The sequence below is a fragment of the Terrapene carolina genome, unplaced genomic scaffold (assembly GCF_002925995.2).
Source record: "Terrapene carolina triunguis isolate 2854851 unplaced genomic scaffold, T_m_triunguis-2.0 Scaffold189, whole genome shotgun sequence".
Taxonomy (NCBI): Eukaryota; Metazoa; Chordata; order Testudines; family Emydidae; genus Terrapene; species Terrapene triunguis.
The window spans coordinates 18723245-18747656 of record NW_020664540.1 but is presented as its reverse complement, the minus strand read 5'-3'; the positions used below and the strand labels follow the sequence as shown (position 1 = coordinate 18747656).

The window sequence follows — 24412 nt, the reverse complement described above, 5'->3', positions numbered from 1 at the left end:
GGGCATTCACCCACGAAAGCTTATGCTCCAATACTTCTGTTAGGGTACGTCTACACCCAGCCGCTAGTTCGGCAGCTGGCAATCCAAGTTCTGGGTTCAACTTATCGCGTCTTGTCTGGACGCGATAAGTCAAACCAGGAAGTGCTCGCTGTCGACTGCGGTACTCCAGCTAGACGAGAGGAGTATCGCGGAGTCGACGGGGGAGCCTGCCTGCCGCGTGTGGACGGAGGTAAGTTCGAACTAAGGTACTTCGAACTTCAGCTACGTTATTCACGTAGCTGAAGTTGCGTACCTTAGTTCGATTTGGGGGTTTAGTGTAGACCAAGCCTTGGTCTTAAAGGTGCCACAAGACCCTCTGTTGCTTTTTACAGATTCAGACTAACACGGCTACCCTTCTGATACTTGTTCATACAGTGTAGTTGTAGCCATGCCAGTCCCAGGTTATTCAGAGACTCAAGGTGGGTGAGGTAATATCTTTTACTGGACCAACTAAAAGATATTACCTCACCCACCTCATGTGTCTAATAACGGTTCATAACAATTAACAGGTTCAGAAAGAAGTCAGCACAAAATGGAGGCTGTGCGAGAGGTCTATGCATTAAGGGAGATTAGGAGAAATATTTTAAAGGAGAGAATTTGGAATGGCTGCGAGCAACAGGAATTGCAATTGTGAATGTACTCATTTTAAAAAAGGGAGTAAAATAAAGATTTACAAGGAAGTTACCCTCTAGCAATCTTTCATTCCCTGTATGTGGATGCATCACATAGCCTAAGTTATTCAACACAAACCAATGTTGATGGTTCATTCCCCACAAACTGTGGGTTAAATTTGTCCCTTCATATTCAAATATTTTAATAGAACATTGAGCTTTATTGTGAGAAAGAAATGCCACTACAATTGGGAAAAAAACAACCTCGTGCTGTGACAATTCTAAAAATGAGAAATATTAAGAAAAAGTCAGTCATTTAACCACTTAAATTACTATCAATTTAAAACAAAAAAAAGTGGGGTGGGAGGAAGTACTCACATCTGTTATCATTCAATGCTACTTCATAAGTGGTGTTTTGTGTTCTAGATTGTTTTTTTAAGTCTCCTGTTACCCCCTCTTCTTCCAACATATCCATTTCCACAGAACTGATTTTTTCATTGCCAGCCTCATCGGTATCTTGTTCTTTCCTAATTTTTTGAAGTTTAAGAAAAAAAATAGGAAACCAAAATCTGTCACTGCTTAATATTGCTTAGTTGTTATTAAAGAACTTCAGCTGAAATAAGACGGTTACTTACCTTCTGTAACTGTTGTTCTTCGAGATGTGTTGTTCACGTCCATTCCACATTAGGTGTGCGCGCGCCGCGTGCACGAATCGTCGGAAACTTTTTCCCTCAGCGGCTCCCGTCGGGCCCACAGGGTCCCCCTTCCCGCCAGAGCGGCGCCCCGCCCTCGCGTATATATATCCCTGCCGGCCCGACCCTCCCTCAGTTCCTTCTTGCCGGTGACTCCGACAGAGGGGAAGGAGGGTGGGAAGTGGAATGGACGTGAACAACACATCTCGAAGAACAACAGTTACAGAAGGTAAGTAACCGTCTTTTCTTCTTCGAGTGCTTGTTCACGTCCATTCCACATTAGGTGACTCGCAAGCTTACTGTTGGAGGAGGGTAGGAGTCAAGGAATAATTGATTGCAGCACCGCCCTGCCGACCACTGCATCATCTCTGGTCTGATGGTGGATCGCGTAGTGGGCTGTGAAGGTATGCACCGACGACCAGGTGGCTACCTTGCAGATCTCCTGGAGCGGGACCTGTGCCAAGAAGGCCGTCGAGGACGCCTGGGCTCTAGTGGAGTGAGCCCTGATCTGAGGAGCAGGCGTGTTGGCGAGCTCGTAGCACGTACGTATGCAGTGCACAATCCACGCTTACAGGCGTTGCGTAGAAATAGGTTGGCCCTTCATGCGCTCCGCAATGGCCACGAACAGCTGAGACGACTTACGGAAAGGCCGGGTACGGTCCAGATAAAAGGCCAATGCCCGCCGAACATCCAAGGTGTGTAGGCTGCGATGGCTCGGGTCCGTATGGGGCTTAGGGAAGAATACCGGTAAACAAATGTCCTGCCCCATGTGAAAATTCGTAACCATCTTAGGGAGGAATTTAGGGTGAGGCCTAAGCTGCACCTTATCTTTGTAAAAGATGGTATACGGGGGCTCCGAGGTGAGGGCCCTCAACTCCGACACCCTCCTAGCCGAGGTAATGGCCACGAGGAACGCGACCTTCCATGAAAGGTGCGTGAGGGAGCAAGAGGCCAGGGGTTCAAAGGGCGGCCCCATAAGCTTAGTGAGGACCAGATTGAGGTTCCACGGGGGTATAGGAGGGCGCGAGTAGGGGAACACCCGCTCCAGACCCTTGAGGAATCGGACCACCGTGGGGTTGGAGAACACGGATCTGCCCGATTCCCCAGGGTGGAACGCCGAAATGGCAGCTAGATGCACCTTAATAGAAGCGGGGGCGAGGCCTTGACGCTTGAGGTGCAGCAAGTAGTCGAGAATCAGTGGTATCGAGGCCTGTAAAGGCTGCGAGTGGTGAGGCGCACACCACAAGGAGAAGCGCTTCCACTTAGCCAGGTAGGCTGCCCTCGTGGAGGGTTTCCTACTACCAAGTAGGATTTGCTGGACCTCGTGTGAACACCTGTGCTCCACCCCACTTAGCCAGAGAGTAGCCATGCCGTGAGATGTAGCGATGACAGGTTCGGGTGGAGTAGGTGACCCCGATCCTGAGTGATGAGGTCGTGATGTAGGGGAAGGGCCATCGGAGCGGTCACGGAGAGTTCCAACAGAGTTGTGAACCAGTGTTGGCGTGGCCACGCCGGGGCGATTAGGATGACTGTCGCCCTGTCCCTGCGGACCTTTAGGAGGACCTTGTGAATGAGTGGGAACGGGGGAAAGGCGTACTTCAGGCTTCCGCCCCACGGGATAGCAAAGGCGTCTGCCACTGAGCCTGGACTGTGATCCTGAAACGAGCAGAATTGCGGGCACTGGCTGTTGTCTTTGCTGGCAAATAAATCTACCTGGGGAAACCCCCACCTCAGGAAAATGGAACGGAGGACGTCCCGTCTCAGCCTCCACTCGTGCCTGAGGTAGGACCGGCTGAGACGGTCCGCCAGCCCGTTCTGGACCCCGGGGAGATACGCCGCCCGAAGTTGTACTGAATGGGCTATGCAGAAGTCCCAGAGGAGGAGAGCCTCACGACAGAGGGGAGAGGACCGGGACCCGCCCTGCTTGTTTATGTAAAACATAGCGGTAGTGTTGTCTGTCAGAACTGACACGCTGTGTCCTTTTATGGTGGCGTGAAAGGTCTGGCAGGCGAGGCGAACCGCCCTCAGCTCCTTCAGGTTGATGTGGAGCAGCCGTTCCTCCCTGGACCACAAGCCCTGAGTGCGCTGGTCCCCTAGGTGCGCACCCCAACCCAGGTCCGACGCGTCTGTTACTAGCGTCAGAGTCGGTTGTGGGGCGGTGAATGGGACCCCTGCGCAAACCTGCTGTCGGTTGAGCCACCAACGGAGGGCGTCCGATACCTGAGCCGGGATCGTGACGACCATGTCCAAGGGGTCTCTGTTGGGGCGATACACCTGAGCCAACCACAGCTGCAGCGGCCGGAGCCTGAGACGGGCGAGCCCGACTACGTGCGTGCACGCTGCCATGTGCCCCAGGAGTTGCAGGCAACATCTGGCCGTGGTCGTAGGGAATCGCTGAACGGAGGTCACGGCCTCCTTGATAGCCAGGAATCGGGATACGGGAAGACTTGCCCGTGCCTCCACCGAGTCCAGGACTGCCCCTATGAAGTCCAGTCTCTGTGTGGGGACTAGCGATGACTTGGGCACATTGACCAACAGCCCGAGTTCCCGGAATACTTGCAACGCCAGTGTCACATGGGCGCGGACCTCTGCCTCCGACCGGCCCGCTAGGAGCCAATCGTCCAGGTACGGGTAGACGCGCATCCGTCTTTTTCGAAGAAAGGCGGCTACCACCGACATGCACTTCGTGAAGACACGTGGGGCTGTTGCCAGGCCGAAGGGCAAGACCGTGAACTGGAAATGGCGCTGTTGGACAGTGAAGCGCAGGAAACGCCGATGGGCTCGGCGAATGGCAATGTGAAAATAGGCGTCTTTCATATCGAGGGCAGCGTATCAATCCCCCGGATCCAGGGAAGGAATGATGGTACCAAGGGAGACCATACGGAACCGTGGCTTCTGCAAGTACTTGTTTAGCTTGCGAAGATCCAGGATAGGACGGAGGCCCCCTTTCGCTTTGGGGATGAGGAAGTATCTGGAATAGAACCCTCTTCCTCTGAAGTCCAGAGGAACCTCCTCCACCGCCCCCGCCTCGAGGAGGGTCTGTACCTCCTGTATGAGGAGTTGCTCGTGAGAGGGGTCCCTGAAGAGGGACGGGGGTGGTGGGTGGGAGGGGGGGGGCGAGGAGAACTGGAGGGTGTAACCTGATTCCACCGTGCGCAGGACCCAACGGTCTAATGTTATATGAGACCAGGCACGGGGAAAAATGGGACAGGCGGTCCCTGAAACCCAGGGGTGGATCCGGAGAAGAGATGGGTACGCTGTCCTCGATCGCAGCTTCAAAATCCTTGTTTGTTTCCCGGCTGCGTCTTGTTTTGGCCCTGGTTTTGGCCTTGGTTAGGCGTATTGTTGCGCCTACGTCTATTGTCCCTGCCCCGTCTACGGTATGGTTCCTGCCGAGGGCGAGGATGATACTGCCTCTGTGGAGGTTGGGGCTTGAACGGCTTCCTCTGTGTCACAGGGGTGTGCATCCCCAAGGACTTAAGGGTAGCCCGAGAGTCCTTGAGGCTGTGTAGCCTGGCGTCAGTCTGCTCTGAAAATAGGCCCGAACCCTCGAACGGCAAGTCTTGGAGGGTATTTTGCACCTCCGGGGGAAGGCCAGAAGATTGCAGCCATGCAGAACGTCTCATCACTACACCTGACGCGATTGTTCTAGCGGCTGCGTCGGCAGAGTCAAGTGAGGCCTGTAACGACGTTTTGGCCACCGCCTTCCCCTCGTCCACTAGTGCCGCGAACTCAGGTTGTGATCCCTGAGGCAAGGCCTCTTTGAACTTGGACACAGATGCCCATGAGTTAAAGTTATGTCTATTTAGGATCGCTTGCTGGTTTGCTATCCGCAACTGGAGGCCCCCGGACGAATAGACCTTCCTGCCAAATAGGTCTAGTCTTTTTGCCTCCTTGGGCTTGGGTGCCGGGGCCTGCTGGCCATGCCTTTCCTGTTCGTTAACCGCCGAGACGACCAGCGAACATGGGGTCGGGTGGGAGAAGAGAAAGTCAAACCCTTTGGACGGGGCAAAGTACTTCCGTTCTACGCCTTTTGCGGTTGGCGCAGAGGAGGCTGGCGTTTGCCATACGGTCTTATAGTTTGCCTGGACCGTTTTTATGAGCGGGAGCGCGATCCTGGAGGGACCCTCTGGGCTCAGAATGTCCACCATCGGGTCCTCCTGCTCAACCGTCTCCTCTGCTTGTAGACCCAAATTGAGGGCCACCCGGCGGAGCAGGTCCTGGTGCGCCCGGTGGTCAATAGGGGGAGGGCCGGATACTGTCATGCCCGCCACGGCCTCGTCCGGCGAGGAGGAGGAGGTCATGGCTTTTTGAGCTTCCTCGTCCTCCTGTAGCTCCTCCTCAGCGGGGCGGCCCTCCGGGGTGCGCCCCCTGTCCCGAGTCAGGGACGGTGCCGAGCTCGGTGCTGAGTCCGCCCTCTCTGCATCCGGTGGTCTGGAGACCGTGGCCTCCGCACGGGAGGTAGGGCGGCACCGTGGGGAGCGGGACCGGTCTCCTGAGGGACCCGATCTCGAAGTTCTAGATGGAGGGCCTTGCTGATGATAGGCCCACGGTGTCCAGAATGGCCACTGTCCAGGATGGCTCCAATGCGGCTGCCAAGAGGCCTCGTGTTCTCTAGCGGCATGCCCTCTGCGGCCATATCTGGAAAGACCCGAGCCCTCCTCCGACGCTAGGGACGGAGACCTAGAGGGCCACGGCGGTGCCGTGGGGCGGTGCCGGTCCGGTGTCGGGGAGCGGTGCCGTCTGGACCGGGACCGTGAGTACCGGCGTGCCGATCTGGACCTGGAACGGTACCGTTGACCGCGGGACCGGGAGCGGCTGCGGGAGGATGGTCTTGGGAGTCTCGCCATCGAAGCGTCCCGGCGCCTGCTCGAGCCGGGTTGCTGAGGCGGTGCCACGCTCGCATTCGTGGCCCGTTGTGCGGCGGGAAGCCGGGAGTCCACCGAGGCGGAGCTCGACCGGGACCGGCGCCGTGAACGGTGCCGAGATGGCGACCGCGACGGGCGCATCATCGCCGGTTTGCCCTTGGATGGCAGTCGCGGCGGAATGTCTGTAGCGCGGAGTGTGCTCTCGGAGGACAATTCAATGAGGTCCTTCGCCGCCTCAAATGTGTCCGGGGTGGAGGGCTGTTCCAACAGTTCCTCCAGCCCATCCTCCGCACTCGACGCGCTCGTCCCGGGGCTCGACGGGCCCTTCGGCGCCGGAGCCACTGGTGCCGGGACCTGTACCGGGGCCGTCATGGCCTTGGCCGCACTTGCGGGCTTCGCCGGTGCCGTCTTCTTATGTGGGGAGCGCCCCCGGGCCTTAGGCTGGCCCTTCGACTTGGCCGGCGAAGAAGATCGATGCCGGGCGTGTTCCCGCCTTGGCGGTGCCGTGGGCTTAGTCTGCGCCGCCGGTGTCGGGTCGCGGACCGATGCCGGGGCACTTCGCACCGAAGCGGACGGTGCCGCGGAAGAGGAGAGCTGTAACGCCGCCTCCATGAGGAGCTGTCTAAGGCGAAATTCCCTCTCTTTCTTGGTTCTGGGCTTGAAGGCCTTACAAATTTTACAGCGCTCCTTCTGGTGAGCTTCCCCGAGGCAACGGAGACACGACTCGTGCGGGTCGCTCACTGGCATAGGCCTGCGGCACGCGGCACACACCTTAAAGCCTTGGGCGTGCGGCATGCCCCGCCGCCCAGGGCCGGTGCCGGGGTTGACCAAACCCCTATCACCAAGAGATTTTTGGTCCTTAGAAGAACTAAACAACTACTTCACACTAAAACTCTTAACTGTATTATGAACTGCTAACTATTGCTAATGGCTATGCTAAGGGACACTCTCAGGCGAGAGACAGAGTTGTTCCAACGTCGCCACGGGCGGTAAGAAGGAACTGAGGGAGGGTCGGGCCGGCAGGGATATATATACGCGAGGGCGGGGCGCCGCTCTGGCGGGAAGGGGGACCCTGTGGGCCCGACGGGAGCCGCTGAGGGAAAAAGTTTCCGACGATTCGTGCACGCGGCGTGCGCACACCTAATGTGGAATGGACGTGAACAAGCACTCGAAGAAGAACCTATTTTACACCATTCAAACACAAAAAAAATCACAAATGAAAAGCCTTGTACACTGTTCTTCCCATCCCCACAACCCCACACCACTGTATTAATGCAGCTGCACTGATTCAAACCCCTAGTGTAAATAAACTACACCAGAAGCCAAGCCAGTGCAAGTCCTCCTGCATTACTGCAATGGGTATACGTGGCGCACCACTGTAGCTAAATCAGTGTAGCTGGACTGGTTTCTCTTTCACTTACACTCTTGCGCACACGCACACACACAGAGTAGACAAAGCCTGCTAAACTTTATTTTCCATCTAACACATTGGTTACTAAGAATTTACTTAGAACTTAGTCTAAATACACATCTACTGAACCTCAGTTGTATTATTACGTATTTTTAAAAAACAAATATTCACTCTACACTATTAAATTAGCACTGAGCAAAATAAAGGCCTACCAAAAGTTACCTCTTTAGTTCCTCAAGAAAATTCTCAACATATTGTTTCCATTGTTCTGGAAATCCAAATGTAAACTTCTTGATGAATTTGTATGGAAATCCTGTTTGAAACAAAGGAGTGTGTTAATAATGGCTAAAATTTTAACAGCATACTGTACTTTCTACTGCGTTTTCCCCCCTTTCAAAGTAAGAAAGAATGATATTTGAATACTGAATTTGGTTCACTGATAGCAGTACATAAGTTGTAGTACATTACATGTGACAGTAGAACCTCAAAGATACAAACACTAGAGTTATGGACTTTCCGGTCAACCGGACATCTGTGAAACTGCAAGTCCTCAATCAGGCAGCAGCACAGAATAAAAAAACAAAACAAAACATTCCCCGCAAATACTGTATTGCCTTGGGGCAATCCTGGCTGCAGCCCCGAGCTGCCTCCCCTCCCTCCCCCCCACTGCAGAGCCCTTGCACTCCCATTTCAGAGTTACAGACAATCTCCATTCCCAAGGTGTCCGTAACTTTGAGGTTCTACTGTATATAGAAAAAAGAATAGTAGTCAATTCCCCCACGAAAACAGAAATAGACATATAGTCAATTATTTCAGTGGCTTTTAATTAATTCACTGAAGGGCAAACTGCTAGGCTGAATACTGAAATTACTGCCATAGGAATGGGTGTAAGTCAATTTAATTTAAAGCTACTCTGCATGCAGCTGGCGGCACTCTGGATGTAGTGTTTGGAAATGGGTTGGAGGTTAGGGACGTAATCACTGCATCCATGACATAGGATAACCATTACACTTTTGCAGTTGTCCAGGACTGTTTATGCAGTGACTAGTAAATGCTGTCTTCCCTCGAGTCACCCTAACAGGTCATTTAGCGTACAGAAGACTTGTGATGAAGTGAGCGGAAGAATGACTAGAGCACTGCGGCAGAGATCCCCACCTGAGTTCAATCAACTGGAATATAAAGACATTTAAAGACAATTGTTGGGGCTCTTTCATAGCATTTGCATAGCAATATATAGTTGAACCATTTCAGATAGTGTGGCTAATCTGAGCTGTCTCCATTTGGACATGGAATAGAGCGTCTCTCACTGCACTTCCAAAGAGTGTCAGATTTTTAAGGCCAGAAGGGGCCATAAGATCTCCTAGTATGGCCTACTATCTTTCTCTCTCTCTCTCTCTCACAGGCCAAAGAATTTCACCCAGTTACCCCTTTATGGAGCCCGATAACTTCTGTCTGACTGAAGCTTATCTTCCAGAAAGGCATCCAGTCTTGATTTGAAGACATCATTATGGTCAATTCCACTGATGCTCTAGAAGTTACCAGTGTCAATAAGAGACTGGGTTTGAATTGGGGTTAGCTGGCTGAGGTTGAACGTGGACAAGGCAGAGATTACACCGTTGGGTAGGAGTAGCATTAGCTAAACTGATGTATGCTCCACTAATTGAAAGTGTGTGGCCACTATGTGTGATACAGGTTTACAATTCAGGGGGTTTATTAGGCCATGGCTGCTATTAGATTCTCAGGAAGAATCTGTAGATCAAAGAGTGCACTTTTCCCCATCTGTACTTAGTGAGGGAAACTTTTATATATAATATAAAAAGGATTTGGACCTTTTCATGCTTATCTGAGCGCCTTTGTCACCTCTGTAATATTCTCTGCTTGGGGCCTCAAGAACATTCTGAGAAGCTGAAGCTAGTACAGAATATGGCAACTTGCTTATTAAGTGGAGCTTTATTCTACTGAAACACACTGCAGTTGTGTGCTTCTGAGTGGAATTCAAAGTGCTGGCATACACTTTTAAAGCTCTAAATGGTTTAGGTCCAGGTTACCTAACAGGCGATGTTTCTCCCCAGCCATACTGCCATCTTGATATAAGAAGGGGTTTCTGGCAAGACACTCACAATGAGGTGTCTAACTTCAGAATTCACTCCTCACCCAAGCCTGCCACAGCCCACATTTCTTAGCCTCCTGGACATGCTGAAAGACTCATCCATCCTCAGAAGATAGAATGCAGGTATTTAAATGATGGAGCTGAATCGGATTAGGATTGGATAGGCAGAGGACTGGACTTAACCTGCTTAAATGTTATTTTCTTCCCACCCATGGGCTATTATCAATTTTAAGTCTTGTAAGTAGTCCTAGAACTCAGAACAGGTATCTGTATTATCTCAGATTTATAAATCAAAATAAGTTACAAATACAGACAGTATATTCTCTCTCAGCTGCTTGGCTAGCTGGTTCTTGCTCATATGCTCAGGATCTAACTGATCACCATATCTGGGGTCAGGAACGAATTTTCCCCCAGGTCAGATTGGCAGTAACCTTGGGGGGGTTCGCATCCTCTGCACCATATGGGTGCAGGTCACTTGCCAGAATTATCTGGGACTCTCTCATTTAATCATTCCCCTGCCATTGCAGGGATCTTGATCACTGGTGCACCTGGGTCTAGTCTCCTGTTGGTCTCATTTACTTTGGTCTCATTTCCAGTGCTGGGTGGTTTTGGCAACCTGTGATATATAGCTCAGACTAGATGATCAGACTAGATAATCTAGAAGTTCCTTCTGGTCTTAAACTGAAGGACTATGTGTATTTGTTTTGACATATGAAGCCCCAAATGAGCTGGGGTTCTATCATAGATATTGCCTCTCATCCCTGCGATATCTTGGCAGCTGTGATCATCAGAGGCACTTGGACTAATAATTGTCTGGTATAACTAACAGAGGGCTGGCAGCAGGATGTTTTGGGAGTTCACTTCACACTTGGTTAACCCAAGCCTGGATCTGATGACTTTTAGGACATGCTGTAAGATTAACCTATTGTCCCAGACTTTTGTGTGTGTGTGTGTGTGTGTGTGTGTGTACACATATTTTAAGAAGGGTTGAGTGAGGATTTTGAGAAGGAGGGGGACCATCATGGCTGGTTGGAAAGGTTTGCTGGAGAGTCATTACCCATTCATTTTGAAAGAATGGGTATTACTCTCAGAGAAAAAGAAAACATTTTAAGTTATTTAACTTGTGTATGCTGTGAATAAATTTCCTTAAAAATCCCATGTTTGGGGGGGAAAAAAAGAATCTGAAAAGGAAAATTCTATGCAATTGATCATATTCCCACTGATATGAAAGATAAACATTTACTAAATCAAACTATAAAGGTACATTCGTGAAAGTTATTGGGTCTAGTATAGGATGGTATTCAAAGTAATGTTTCATGTTATGTTACTAATCTAGTAATTAATCATTTAAAGATGAACTGCAAATAATGTAGTTTTCATATTTTATCTTCAACAATATGCATACAATTCTTTTATGATTAAGGCCCTATGATCCATTTAACACACAAAACCGCCAAAAAAACCCAACACACTTCCAAATTATAAAAAGGGAAATTTTGTAAAATCAGGCAATTTAAACACAAAAAAATCTGTCTGACATACCTGTTGGCTAGTTCCATGCTCCAAGCTGGGTTTCCTAGTGGCTGCAATATCACAATGGCGCAGATGCCAGAAGGAATGAACAGCAAAGGATTTAAAAAGCTGAGGACAGAAGTCAGTTTTACAGTATGTTCTGAATATCCCACTAAGTCCAACTGGCAGGGATATGCACCACATATTGCTGAAGTTAATGTAGTCAATTTATTTGCTGATTACCTTTAACCTAGCCTTTGTTTGTATTTTACAGAAGAACTGTCACTCTGCCTTTATTTCTCTCACACTCACACCAGACATTTTAAATTTCAAATGAGTTTCCTTACCTTCTTTTCTCATGGAAACAGAGTTTACATTTCCTTGTAACACATAGATGCTGCCAGATATTGTTTTAACTTGGTTGGATGCCATGCGTTCCACAACTGCATTACTATGCCAGCACAGTTCTTTCATATCTCTGAAGAGACAGAATAAATAGAAATAAGTTGTTCATTTTTGTTAGGGAAAATGATTAACAATGGGGTTTCAAGTTCCAACAATGAGAATACCAAGATTCTGTATCAGACTGGTGTTTAAATATTTTCATTAATGATCTGGAAAAGGGAATGAACAGAGAAGCATCAAGATCAGCAGCGATACAAAATTATGGCCCAATCTAACTCTCACTGAAGTCAACAGAAGCCTTTCCATTGACTTGAATGGGTACTGGATTCAGGCCCTTATTTAGCACAGTCAAGATTTTGAAAGATTGAGGAACTCCAGAGGGATCTAACAAAGTTAAGCAAATTGGGAGTGCAACGGAAGAAGAAATTTAATACTGACAAATGCAAAGTGATAAACAGGGGAATGAATAAGGTAAGCTACTCAAATACATTATTGTTCTAAATTAACTGTAACCACTCAGGAGAAGAAGAATTCAAATGCCATTCTGAACAGTTCAGTGAAAACAGCTGCTCTATTCACAAAAAAAGCAAACCAACTACTACAACGTATAAAGAATGGAGTTTGAAAATACTGTAAATCTATGCCAAGATTTAAGTTAATGGTATGCCCTCCCATGGAATACTGTACTTGGTCCTGGTCACCACATTTCAAAAAGTTACAGCAGACTAAAAAGGGTCTCAAGACAGGAAACAAAGTGAGTAGAAACACTGAAATTCTTTTGTATAAGAAATTCAAAAAATTAGGACAGGTGACATTGTACCAACGGGTACAGAGAAGTTAAATAAGGTGCTCTTATTTACCCTCTCAGAATTCAAGAATAAGGCAACATACAATGAAATTACAAGGCATCATATTTCAGACTGACAAAAACCTTTCGTAAGTTGCTTGAGGTGGTTAAAAAAAAATTCACAATCTGTGGAATTCACTGCTACAAGATATCACTGAATACAAGAGCACAGTTAACAGGAGTAAAAAATAGATTATGTGTTTACCTGTTATGGATAATGAGGACATCCACAGTTATGTAAGACAGGATAAAAGATAAGGAACATAAACCCTCACACATAGAACCAGATCCTGGACAGGTTTTAGGTATTAAGGACACAGGAGAGGGCTGCTGGTTATTGTTTTCATAGTCACCCCTGAATCAAGATATTGATGCACAGTCAAGCTGGAAGAGCATATCAAGTGGGGTCCTGCATGGATCAGTTCAGGGTCCAGTTCTGCTCGATACCTTCATCAATGATTTAGTTAATGGCAAAGAGAGTACACTTATAAAGTTCGCAGACCATACCAAGCTGGGAGGGGTTGCAAGTGCTTTGGAGAATAGACTTAAAATTCAAAATGAGCTGGAAAAACTGGAGAAATGGTCTGAAGTAAATAGGATGAAATTCAATAAGGACAAATGCAAAGTACTCCACTTAGGAAAGAACAATCAGTTGTACATATACAAAATGGGAAATGACTGCCTAGGAAGGAGTACTGCAGAAAGGGATATGGGGGTCATAGTGGATCACAAGCTAAATGAGTCAACAGTGTAACACTGTTGCAAAACAAGCAAACGTCATTCTGGGACGTATTACCAGGAGTGTTGTAAGCAAGATACAAGAAGTAATTCTTCTGCTCTACTCCACACTGATATGGCCTCAACTGGAGCATTGTGTGCAGTTCTGGGCGCCACATTCAGGAAAGATGTAGACAAATTGGAGAAAGTCCAGAGCAAAAAAATGATTAAAGGTCTAGAAAACATGACTAATGAGGGAAAAGAAAAAAAAAAAGGGGGGGGGGGAGTTGTTTAGTCTGGAGAAGAGAAGACAGAGGGGACATAATTTTCAAGTACATAATAAGTTGTTACAAGGAGAAAATTGTTCTCCTTAACCTCTGAGGATAGGACAAGAAGCAATGGATTTAAATTGCAGCAAGGGAGGTTTAGGTTGGACATTAGGAAAATCTTCCAAACTGTCAGGGTAGTTAAGCACTAGAATAAATTGCCTAGAGAGGTTGTGGAATCTCCATCACTGTCTAATCTGCTTTTAAAAAAAAACCTCCAAGCACACGTCAGGGATGGTCTAGATCAGAGGTGGGCAAACTACGGGCCAGGGGCCACATCCGGCCCAGCAGACATTTTAATCCAGCCCTCGAGCTCCCTCCAGGGAGCAGGGTCTGGGGCTTGCCCCACTCCGGCACTCCAGCCAGGGAGCGGGGTCAGGGGCTTGCCCCACTCCGCACGGCTCCCAGAAGCAGCAGCATGTCCCCCCTCCAGCTCCTATGCACAGGGGCAGTCAGGGGGCTCCACACACTGCCCCCACCCCAAGTGCTGCCCCTGCAGCTCCCATTGGCCAGGAACCACGGCCAATGGGAACTGCAGGACGACGCCTGCAGACAGGGCAGCACAAAAGAGCCACCTGGCCACGCCTCCGCGTAGGAGCCAGAGGGGGGACATGCTGCTGCTTCCGGGAGCTGCATGAGGTAAGCGCCGCCCAGAGCCTGCACGCCTGACCCCCTCCCATGCCCCAACCCCCTGCCTCAGCCCAGATCCCTCTCCCACCTGACCCAGCCCTGATCCCCCTCCCACCTGCCGAACCTCTCAGTCCCAACCCGGAGCACCCTCCTGCACTCCCAACCCCTCATCCGCAGCCCCACCCCAGAGCCAGCACCCCCAGCCCTCACCCCAACCCCCAATTTTGTGAGCATTCATGGCCTGCCATACAATTTCCATACCCAGATGTGGCCCTTGGACCAAAAAGTTTGCCCACCCCGGTCTAGATAATACTTAGTCCTGCCTTGAGTGCAGGGGACTGACTAGACCTCTTGAGGACCCTTCCAGTCCTACGATTCTATAACAGACTGGATAGCTAGTCCTTGAGATCTTTAAGTTATGTTGCTGAAGTGCTCCCTTCCCTCAACACAGCAGAACAGGAGAGTGTACTTGGTATTTGCTGAATGAAGCTCTAGGCTATCTTCTCGCCAGCTGTGCACGTGGCTTTCTTAGACTTAAGAACACTGGGTCCACCCCCCAAACTCTCTCTGGTAAGTGGAGGCAGGCACAAGTTGGTGGGGGGCCATTGTCAGCAGCAGTGGCAGCCCTATGTAATGGGGTTAAACTGAGACAGACTAGTCTTTGGTGCACGTGATCCTTTCCAGATCCACTTAGTAGTGGAGATGCCAGGATGGTGCACATTTGTGAAATTGAGATACAGAAATGAGAATAAAAAACTATGTTTTATGCCACAGAAATGTGCAACTTTGATGAAGGAACAAAACATCACTTACCTCCGTTTTCCTTCTACACACACAGCAGTATTGTTGTTGATAACCTTAATCCTCCACTCACTTAGGCAGATTTTTGACTAAGTTAAAGAAAAACAGCATGCATTATAGGTACACTTAATATGCCAATTATACAGCCATTAAAATAAGAAGCAAACTAAATATCCTTTAACCAGTAACATTTAAGAAAATAAATGCTTTATAATGTTTGTTTAAAACCAAGAATTCCTACATATATTAACAGTGAAATGACAAACTGAATACTCTCAGGAGATGAAAAAGTGACCAAATAACACATTACTTTGCTATTTCCAGTGTGGGTAGAGGTAAAGTTGAAAACAGATGCCTCAAAATATTAAACAACTAAAAAATATGAACACATTTGACAGTAATTTAAAAATGAAAGTTAAAAAACCCAAATATTTTAAAAAGTTAGGGGAGTTAGATTCCAAAACTTCTAGACAGTTAAAATCTGGAAACTCTTAAAGGTTCCAACACCAACTCTTCCCCCACACCTTTAATCCCTTATTGTTTGGAGAAATCCAATAATTGACACATCGAAGAAAGAGTTAAAGTGATTCCAGTTGTATTTACTGATTATATTATAGTAAAAATGCACAGCACAGGGAGTATCAGTAAACTCTCAGTGCATGCCTCAGGTGCAGACAATGAACCTAACAGCCTACTAAAGGCAGACCTTCAAGAGTCTTATCGCTTTTGGAAACTGGCTAGTAATTTTATATTGAACATCACACATACACGCGTGCACACAGGATTTGGAGAGTTTTATGAAATGTATCATTCCAATATGAAAACTGTATTTATTAAAAATTCCTCTAACACGTAAATTAACTAACTACATCCCTTTTCTTTATTATTTCTTTTCCTCCCTGCCTGATGTAATGAATTTAGGGGGTTTTGCCTTTTAAAATGTTAGACTTTGACCATAATCCTAGAATCTGATGCACTAATGCAGACCTCTGGGCTCAGAGTCCCACACAGGATTGATTCCTTTGGCTGCAAAAGCAGTAAAAAAGTATAGTGATGTCTGCCCCAGATCCCTTGCCTGTAGTGTCTATCTCCCATCTCTCTCTTTCAAGGTTTTTCTCTACATCCAATCAGAATGTACTAATGTTTAATATTAAATAGATATTAAAATAACGAAAGTTGGGAATAAATACCAATTTTGTGTTTAGAGTTTTGTTTAATTAAAAAAAAAAGTGTAGTGTTATTTCCGTTTCTTTCTACCACCATTTTTAAGCATAAACAAGTTTGATCAACCAAACAGGATCACATGAGGCCCAGTCTGGGATAGCTCAGTGGTTTGAGCATTGGCCTGCTGAACCCAGGGTTGAGTTCAATCCTTGAGGGGGCCATTTAGGGATCTGGGACAAAAATCTGTCTGGGGATTGGTCCTACTTTGAGCAGGGAGTTGGACTAGATGACCTCCTGAGGTCCCTTCCAACTCTGATATTCTATGAAGTCTCTGATCAAGGAGTTACAGGATTGACAGCCTGCAAATTTTCCAAAGGACACACATGAAGCTTATGAATTCCACAGGATAGAAATGTATTTATACTTATTTATTGCTATATATGACAAAAAACTAAACAAATACCACTAGTTGTAGCAAATCTGAAGGAATTTTTCAATACAAAATCCTTCCACAAAGGAACAAACTTTCCCACCTGTTTATTTGCATTGCCATCATTTTCATCTGTGTGAGATGTGCTTGAGGAGGCCTTACAATCTCCTTCTTTTGTTTTTTGTTTTCTTGGTATGTGGACCTTTGGAGAAGAAAACATAATACTACAGAAGCACTGTGTGGGCCTCTGAGGGTCAGTCTCTGATTTCTTCTCTACTCCTTGAGCTGTTTTCCAGGTGCTCTCTTGTAATAGTCTTCCTTCTCGATGAGGACTGGCATATATTGTTTCTCCACTTCCATACCTTTCTGCTAACTGAGCCCCAGTTTTAGAAGGGTCGGAATTTGCGTTCACAGTATCAATCACAGTATTTTGAGACATTTCATCATCAGCATCAATTGGCTCCACAAGAAAAACATCATCCTGACTGTTGCTGGTATTGTTAACTGTACATTCTCCATTAAAGTTACTGACTTGTTTGGCAAAATCAGATTTGATTAAGGGCTTGTTCACGATTGTTGAAGAAATGCTTTGCTTGATTTGGTTTGACAATGCAGAATCTGGCCAATAAAAAAAAAAATTTTCAGGCAAAGCAACTCATGTTATTTCAAGAAAAGCAAACCTGCATTCATGAAACCAGAAATCTGATTCTGTTACATTGAATCTTGAGTAGAAACTACAGCTTCCCTCCCCACCCCTCCGCCTCCAATCAGCTGGCACAATGATTTCCACATACCCCAAGACCAGCAACTCAGCTGCTGCTACTAGGTGCAAGCAGCCTTTCAATCTCAGACATTGCCTGGTGGAGTTGGCCCATGAAGGAGCTCCAAGTAAGACTTCTGCTGCTAAAGGCCACTTCAACCTTCCTCACCTGCTGTCCTTACCAAACTGCTCCTAAGCTGGTAGTGATAAAGTGACGAACACAGAAGTCTGAAATTTGTATGCAGAAGTATAGAGAGGCTCCAAGAACTTTTCTATCTGCCCACATAGACCTGAAGAAGAGCTCTGTGTGGCTCAAAAACTTGTCTCTCTCACCAACAGACGCTGGTACTGTAAGAGAGATTACCTCACCCATTTGCCCACACAGAGGCAGAATTTGGAGAGACAACATAGATGGGAATTTACATAGTACTGCTAGTAGGGAGAAGTTGATATAGTAGGGAGAAGATAATACCAAGATAATAGAAGATAATACCAAGCTCCACAATTGGAATCAGATGTCATAAGAAGTAATTTTTATAAAAGAAACAAGATAAATGATACACCCACCCATCTCAAAATGAAGGATTGGTACAAATCTAGAAAAAGTGTCCAGCGCAGGGGTTCTCAACCTTTTTCTTTTGAGCCCTTCCGCCAAAAAAATTCCATGGGCTGCCTGTTTTTCTGCATATCCAGTAGATTAAAAATTGGGGACAGCATTAGGGGGTACCAAGCAGAGCAATTGCCTGGGGCCCCACAATGTTAAGTTGCTCGTCTTCAGCTTGAGCCCTGGGTGGTGGGGCAATGATGGGGAAGGGAAGAGAAGATACTGTAACTACAGCACACCCTCGCTATAATGCCCTTGATAATAACGAACCTTCTGCTATAATGAACCCAGTCCCTGGATCCCACCTCCAGGCACCGGCGTAGGAAGCAGGTGCTTGGGGCGGCCAATGGAAAGGGGCAGCACGTCCGGGTCTTCAGCGGCAAGTCCCTTGGTCCCTCTTGGAAGGAAGGACCGGCCTCCGAGGAATGAAGCGGTGCGGTAGAACTGCTGCCGATTGCGGCTTTATCTTTTTTTTTTCTTCGCCACTTGGGGCAGCAAAAAAGCTGGAGCCGGCCCTGCCCACCTCGATTCCCATGGCTGCCCGCTCCTCCAGCCCCTGCAGCTATCGCAGTCAGCTGCCTTCCCTCCCCCCGCCACAGGACTCTTTCGCTAAAATGAACAAATGGTTTGATCCCGATGGGTTTGTTATGGCAAGGGTGTATTGTATCTAAAATACCCACTAACATAGAAACATAAGAAACCAGTCACTGTTTTAAGAACCACTACCAGCACTGCCAAGAAAAGTACCTTTTTGCTGCTTCTGCACTTTCTGTTTTATGCGCAAGAAGAACTTTTGAGGAGATTCTGAAACCAGAGTGTCCACAGCGAGGGAATCCACATTTTTGTTTCGCACTATCTTGGTGCAATGCAGGGCTAGAAGAAAAATGTTCTCTTAAATTCAGGAAGTGAGTAACAGCATAACAGAAATTGTTAGTAATTCATTTAAAAATTAGTAGACTAAATATAAATTTCATAGAACATTAGCTTCACAAATGAAAAAATAAAGAATTCTCTTATTTCTTGTATTTCAAACTTAAAAAAAAAAAACCACACACACACACACCAGGATTTATATTAGCCATTTGTTCTAAGTGTGAAACTGATTAAAAAGTTTATTTATTTATTTTTTAAATAAAGGTCATGCCCCACTTCTCAACAGACCCGATTTGGCTCACTCCTAATATTCCCTCTACTTGCCAATATCAGAGTTGTCTTTTGGAGTAGGAAACGGCAGTGCTTCTTATCTATGGCTAGGAACAGGCACAGTCTGATGAGATACAGTTTCTCTCTTTTCTTGTTTTTACCTCCCATCTTCTTCCTCTTTTGTCTTAGATCTCTTCTCTACATGAGCAGTTCAGCTTTTAAAAATCTTTTAAAAGTACCAGCGTGAAATCCTGCCCCACTGATGTCAATGGGAGCTTTGTTATTGACTTCAGTGGGATCAGGCTTTCACCCCTAATAAGTAGTGCTGTTACTGACCCCCAATGGAACAGCAGATTCCAGCTAACAACCAAAACTGTTATTACTTTAGTTTCAAAAAATTCCACACCTTTAAAGCAAACAAAAAAACCCAAAACATTAAGATGTCTGCAAATGAACATTTAAGGGAGCCAGCCAGTTCCTCTCACTCCTTTGTCACTGTGTACAAATGGAAAACTTCTGTACAGGCAAATTCAGTCATTTAAGTTTTCTATGCTTTTTCCTTCTGAGGCTAGAGCTCTCCCATGGACTTAATTACTCCAGCCCCAGCGAGCAACGGTAGCAACATCCATGGGAGAAGCTCTCTCACCAACAGAACTTAGGTCAATGTAGCTCACATCACTCAGAGGGGTGGCTTATTCACACCCCTGCGTGATGCAACTTATACCGAGTTAAGCTGTAGCCTGTACACAGCCTGAATACATACATAAAAAGGCTCAAAACTACTAGAACATTGTATGACTACAGTGGTCTCATGTTGTTCATAAGACATTAAGATACTACAAACCATGTCATTCCCCCTAAGATATCACAGCACAGGGACAGTGTGGGTATGTGAAGTACCCTCCACAGCAGCATACTCTCAGTTCTAAAACCCTACAAAAGCATAGCACACCTGATGGAATAGAAATCCATGACTGTGTGTACTGGTTGCTCCCTGATTGATCCATCCCTCCATTCAGACACACAGTCACTATATTACAGTGATACAGATCAGACAGATGCCACCATCATCCTTGCATTTTACTGGAGATGTAATATAACCAGGCATCTTGGAAATATAATGCAACAAACCTTTCCCTGGCTGGATCTGTCTATCAGGTACCTTGCCAGCTCTTTGCTGGTTTTCTTCATCACTGGATTTTTTATCCTGTGTTCCCTGATGGACAAGTTTCGTAGCAGGAGTCAGGATCAAATCGCTGTTGTAATTTGTCCCTAACAATGTTCCCTTAGATGGCATTTGATGCTGCTTTTCATGGGATGCCTTGGCTTTCATTCTTTGGAAGATTTTTGCTGGAGATTCATGAGTTAAAGGATCACAAGCTTTGCGTTTCAGTAAATTTTTGTCTTTTAGTGGCAAGATCTGTTGCTGCTGGCAAGATGCAGCTTGTACTGCTACAGTGTCAGAATCTGGCCTTATTTCACTGAGGTCAAGAAATTCTTTAACATAAGTGCCATCTGTTATTAATGTGGACTGAAAAATACCTTCCATTTTCTTGGAAGTTCCTGCCCCTCGTGCATGGTTTTCCTTGAAGTCACGTAAAACTGAAGGGAGCACAGCTTCTTTTGTTGCAGAAGTAGTCAGACCAGCATCTTGAAATTTCACCAAATCTTTTAAAGGAGTAATAGTACCTGACGGTATGTTGCTCATTAAGATTGCCTGCAAAGGCATATCTCCTCTTCTGCTAGAAGAAATGTGAGATTTTGAAATCCTTGTATTTTTTAAAGGTGTAGCAATCATCTTGCCAATGTTGACAACTATGTGTTGTGCTCCTACTGCAAAGTCATTAAAATGTGCATGTTTAGGTATAGTTTTTTAAATAAAAGAAGGAGGAACATGAATTCCATGGATTGTAGACTTTATTTCTTCAAATGTCAGCTAGAAAGAGAAACGTGGTGAAAAGAAGTTGGTCTTTACGTTTTCATTGTTAGTGCCACATTTTAAAGTAAACTTCTGTTGTGCATCAATCAAGCTGAAGTGCTAGGTACAGACTGCCAGCCTGCTTGTGTCACAGCCAATTACTGAGTTTCCGAAAAGGGACCTACACACACACAGCACTCGCAGTACAGTGTACTGCAGCAAGAGTGTTTTCATGGATTGCTCGGTTGACTAGACATGTCTCCCCCTTGACGTCAGTAGGAGACTTCCCTGCTGATTTCAAGGGGAAGAGGCTCAAGTCCCTTGGCTGGTTTCAGAAACTACAAGGCTCCAGCCTCTTCCCAGGAAACTGATGGGGAAAGATCAGCTTTGGGCTTAGGAGTTCCCCACCCCCATGGTCAACACCCAGGGCATCTGTGCAACGAGAGCTGGGGTTTCATGGGCGACACAGAGCTCGTGTGCAGCGCCGAGCACAGGCCACGAGAGACACAAAGCCCGGGAGGGAACAGCCGCCGCTGCTGACAGCTGGTACAAGCGGCCACCCACCGCGGCTCTCCCCGAGCCCAGCCAGCAGCGCGGGTCTAGCCCTGGGCGGGCCACGCCGGCTGGGTCCGCGCTCTGCCCTGTCACACCGCCACCCCTCCCCCACGCGCCCGGCCCGCCACACTCACCCCGCCGCCTCGCTCGCGCCTCTCTCCCCTGCGCCGCGCGCGCGCGGCCGTTACAAGTTTTGAGTCCCGCCGCCTCGCACGCTGATTGGCAGGGAGCGGAGTGACGTCGGCGGAGGCGGGGCTGCGGCCGCGGCAGGAGAGGGCGGAGACGCCGGCCGGCCGGCCCGCGGGGCGTGGTTCGCTCGCAGTGACGTCAGGCGCGGTGGGCGGGAAGCGGGTGTTGCGGGGGCGGCCGCGGTCGCCGATGACCCCGACGCTGGGAGGGCGGGAACGCGCGCGCCGCCCGGGCTGGGGGCGGTCACCGCGGGCTGCTGACTACGCGAGGGGGGGTCCCACCGCGGCAGGCGTAGGGCGGGGCTGGCTGCTCGCTGTAGGGAGAACAGGGGCCAGCCCCGCCCGGCCGCCTCGCGTGTTTGTTTCCTTCTCAGCGTTTTGCTTGTGGACGCTCCGGGGCAGTTGGGCGCAAGCTGCTCGAAGCTTAACCCCCGCCCTGAGTGTGTCCACATCCGCCCTCCGCCGGAGCCCGGCCCCTACACCTGGGCGCAGGGCTAAGGGGTCATTGGCTAACTCCGCAACCGGGAACCGGATTGTACTTTCAGTGTCTAATACCTCCTCGGAGGTGGAGTAAAGAAACCGGTTTAAAGGGCTTCGTCGTGTGAACGTGTCCAGGCTGAATTCGATTTAACGCGGCTAAAGTCGACCTAAACTCGTAGTGTAGACCAGGCCTAAGAAAAGGGACTCTGGCTCCCCCTCAAAGACCTTATGCACCTGAGCAACTTTGCCTCGCCTGAGTAAAGTTACTCATGTGCAGGTGTTTGCATGATCCAAGTGTTGTTTATTCACAAGAGGGGCATCTCTGCTTTGTTCTCTACATTTCCTAAGAGGTTTTTGAAGAAATGTTCTTGCTCAGTTTGATTTGCATTTTGTCAAGAAAGGCAAAGTCCTCCTTCAATTTACGAAATATTTCCCCTCTGAGAGGGTTCTTTATCTCACTGATACTTGAGCGTAAGATTTTATATCCATCAGGGGATGAGGCAGCCCTTTTGCTGCTAATGACTTCAGTAGGTTTGTAGGTATTATTAATGCCTGGGGGGCAGAAATAGCTCAGTGGTTTGAGCATTGGCCTGCTTAAACCCAGGGTTGTGAGTTCAATTCTTGAGGGGGCCACTTAGGGAGCTGGGGCAAAAATCAGTACTTGGACCTGCTAGTGAAGGCAGGGGTCTGGACTTGATGACCTTTCAGGGTCCCTTCCAGTTCCATGAGATAGTTGTATATCTCCATATATATTATTTTTTTTATTTATTATTCCAAATAGTGAGTTCTACCACCATGTTACAAAAGGACAAAGACAAGTGAATGGTGACACTAACAAAACTTTTTTCCAGATGTGCTAGCTCACTGAGATAACAAGAAAATAAAAAGGGAGTGAAATCAGGAGATAGCCAAGGCATCTAATAGAGCAGACCTCATGGATTTAGATTGGCTCCACTAGAGCTTTAAAATTCAGAGTTGCAGGCAAAAGGCCATGTAACTATTCAACAATGCAACTGACTGGATAATTACACTAGTTAAGCACAGTGCACATATATACAATCTAAATCAAGGAAAAGGAAAATACACAATTACTGGCACTCAGAGTCCAAGCTTGGTCTCTTCAGAGAGGAAACTGGTGACAGCTTGTTGAGTTTTTCAGGAGAACATCCAGTTTGATGAAAAACCTCTTTCACAAGCTCAAGGCATCTGGGCAGGAGTGGCTGTCTGGACCCCATTCTTTGCTAAGACCATCAGATATGGATTTCCTAAGTGTCTGTGCTGCTTCCCCTCTCCTCCTCTAATCTGTAGAGAGAGAGCAACCTGTGTGAGTAGTGAGAGGATATTGTGTGGGCAGGGAAATGAGAGGCAACATGCAATATGTGCATGTGGTGAAGGAGAGAGGATTGGTTGTGAAAAACTGAAAGGGAAGTGCTCACCAGTCCCATGCACTGTTTTCTTCAGCAAGCTGATAACTTTGCATTATGCTATTGGTTTCACCTACCTGTGCTGCTAACCGTGTGTCAATCACTTTAACTGGGAACATCTGGTAAGGTAATTTAAAAGAAACCCAACATTAGCTGGTAAAATTAAAAGGGAGATAGAATTAGAGACAGAGAGAAAACACCAGAGGAAGTTGGTAAAAAATCAAAACAGGAGCTGCAAGGGAAGGGGCACTTTTATATTTTGTGTCTGGTTGTTTAGATCGTAATTGTGGCCTAGGTATAATGATAACAGATCTTGGGGCTGTAGCGGGGCAATAGAAATAAAGTATATTGGCTGTATTATACGTACAAACGTACGTGTGTGGTGTCATTAATGAGTGGCTCCATCCTATAGCAGGGGTTATTGTTATCTTCTAGCATCCAGTCTTTTACATACTGGTTCGCCTTGGGAAATCTCCTAAAACTTAATATATCATTGCCCATTTTATCCCATCTGCACTAGATTATCTATAATATCAAGGAAGAATGCCAGTTCCTTGCACTCTTGAAATAAGGTACCATGAGGAGGGCTTGGGCTAGGCTGGGGGAGCCTTTTAATATTAAGAGAAACTCAGTGCATCTCATTCAACCAGAATACATTATTCTTTGAAATAAAAAAAAAAAATTCATGTCTTGAGGATTTGCATTCTGATTCCTACAGAGATTTATAGCAACTATGAAGAACCTTGGAAATCAGTCATTAATTGTTACTCTCCCTTT

General features: G+C 47.3%; 1 protein-coding gene across 3 annotated transcripts in view; it reads right to left on the bottom strand.

The window, feature by feature from the left end:
- MIS18BP1 (MIS18 binding protein 1) overlaps positions 1-21000 on the bottom strand; it is a 54315-nt gene extending 33315 nt beyond the window's left edge. For 2 of the 3 annotated variants that reach the window (XM_029912108.1, XM_029912110.1), the window contains exons 1-7: positions 20202-21000; positions 18675-18800; positions 16667-17181; positions 14982-15058; positions 11591-11721; positions 7844-7934; positions 1029-1177 (exon numbers count right to left, since the gene is read on the bottom strand). In XM_029912108.1, the coding sequence (XP_029767968.1) occupies positions 1029-1177; positions 7844-7934; positions 11591-11721; positions 14982-15058; positions 16667-17181; positions 18675-18800; positions 20202-20868 (1756 nt within the window). In that variant the 5' untranslated portion in view covers positions 20869-21000. The remainder of the gene's footprint in view (positions 1-1028; positions 1178-7843; positions 7935-11590; positions 11722-14981; positions 15059-16666; positions 17182-18674; positions 18801-20201) is intronic. The other variant, XM_029912109.1, reaches the window with a different exon arrangement.
- Between the last annotated feature and the right edge of the window lie 3412 nt (positions 21001-24412).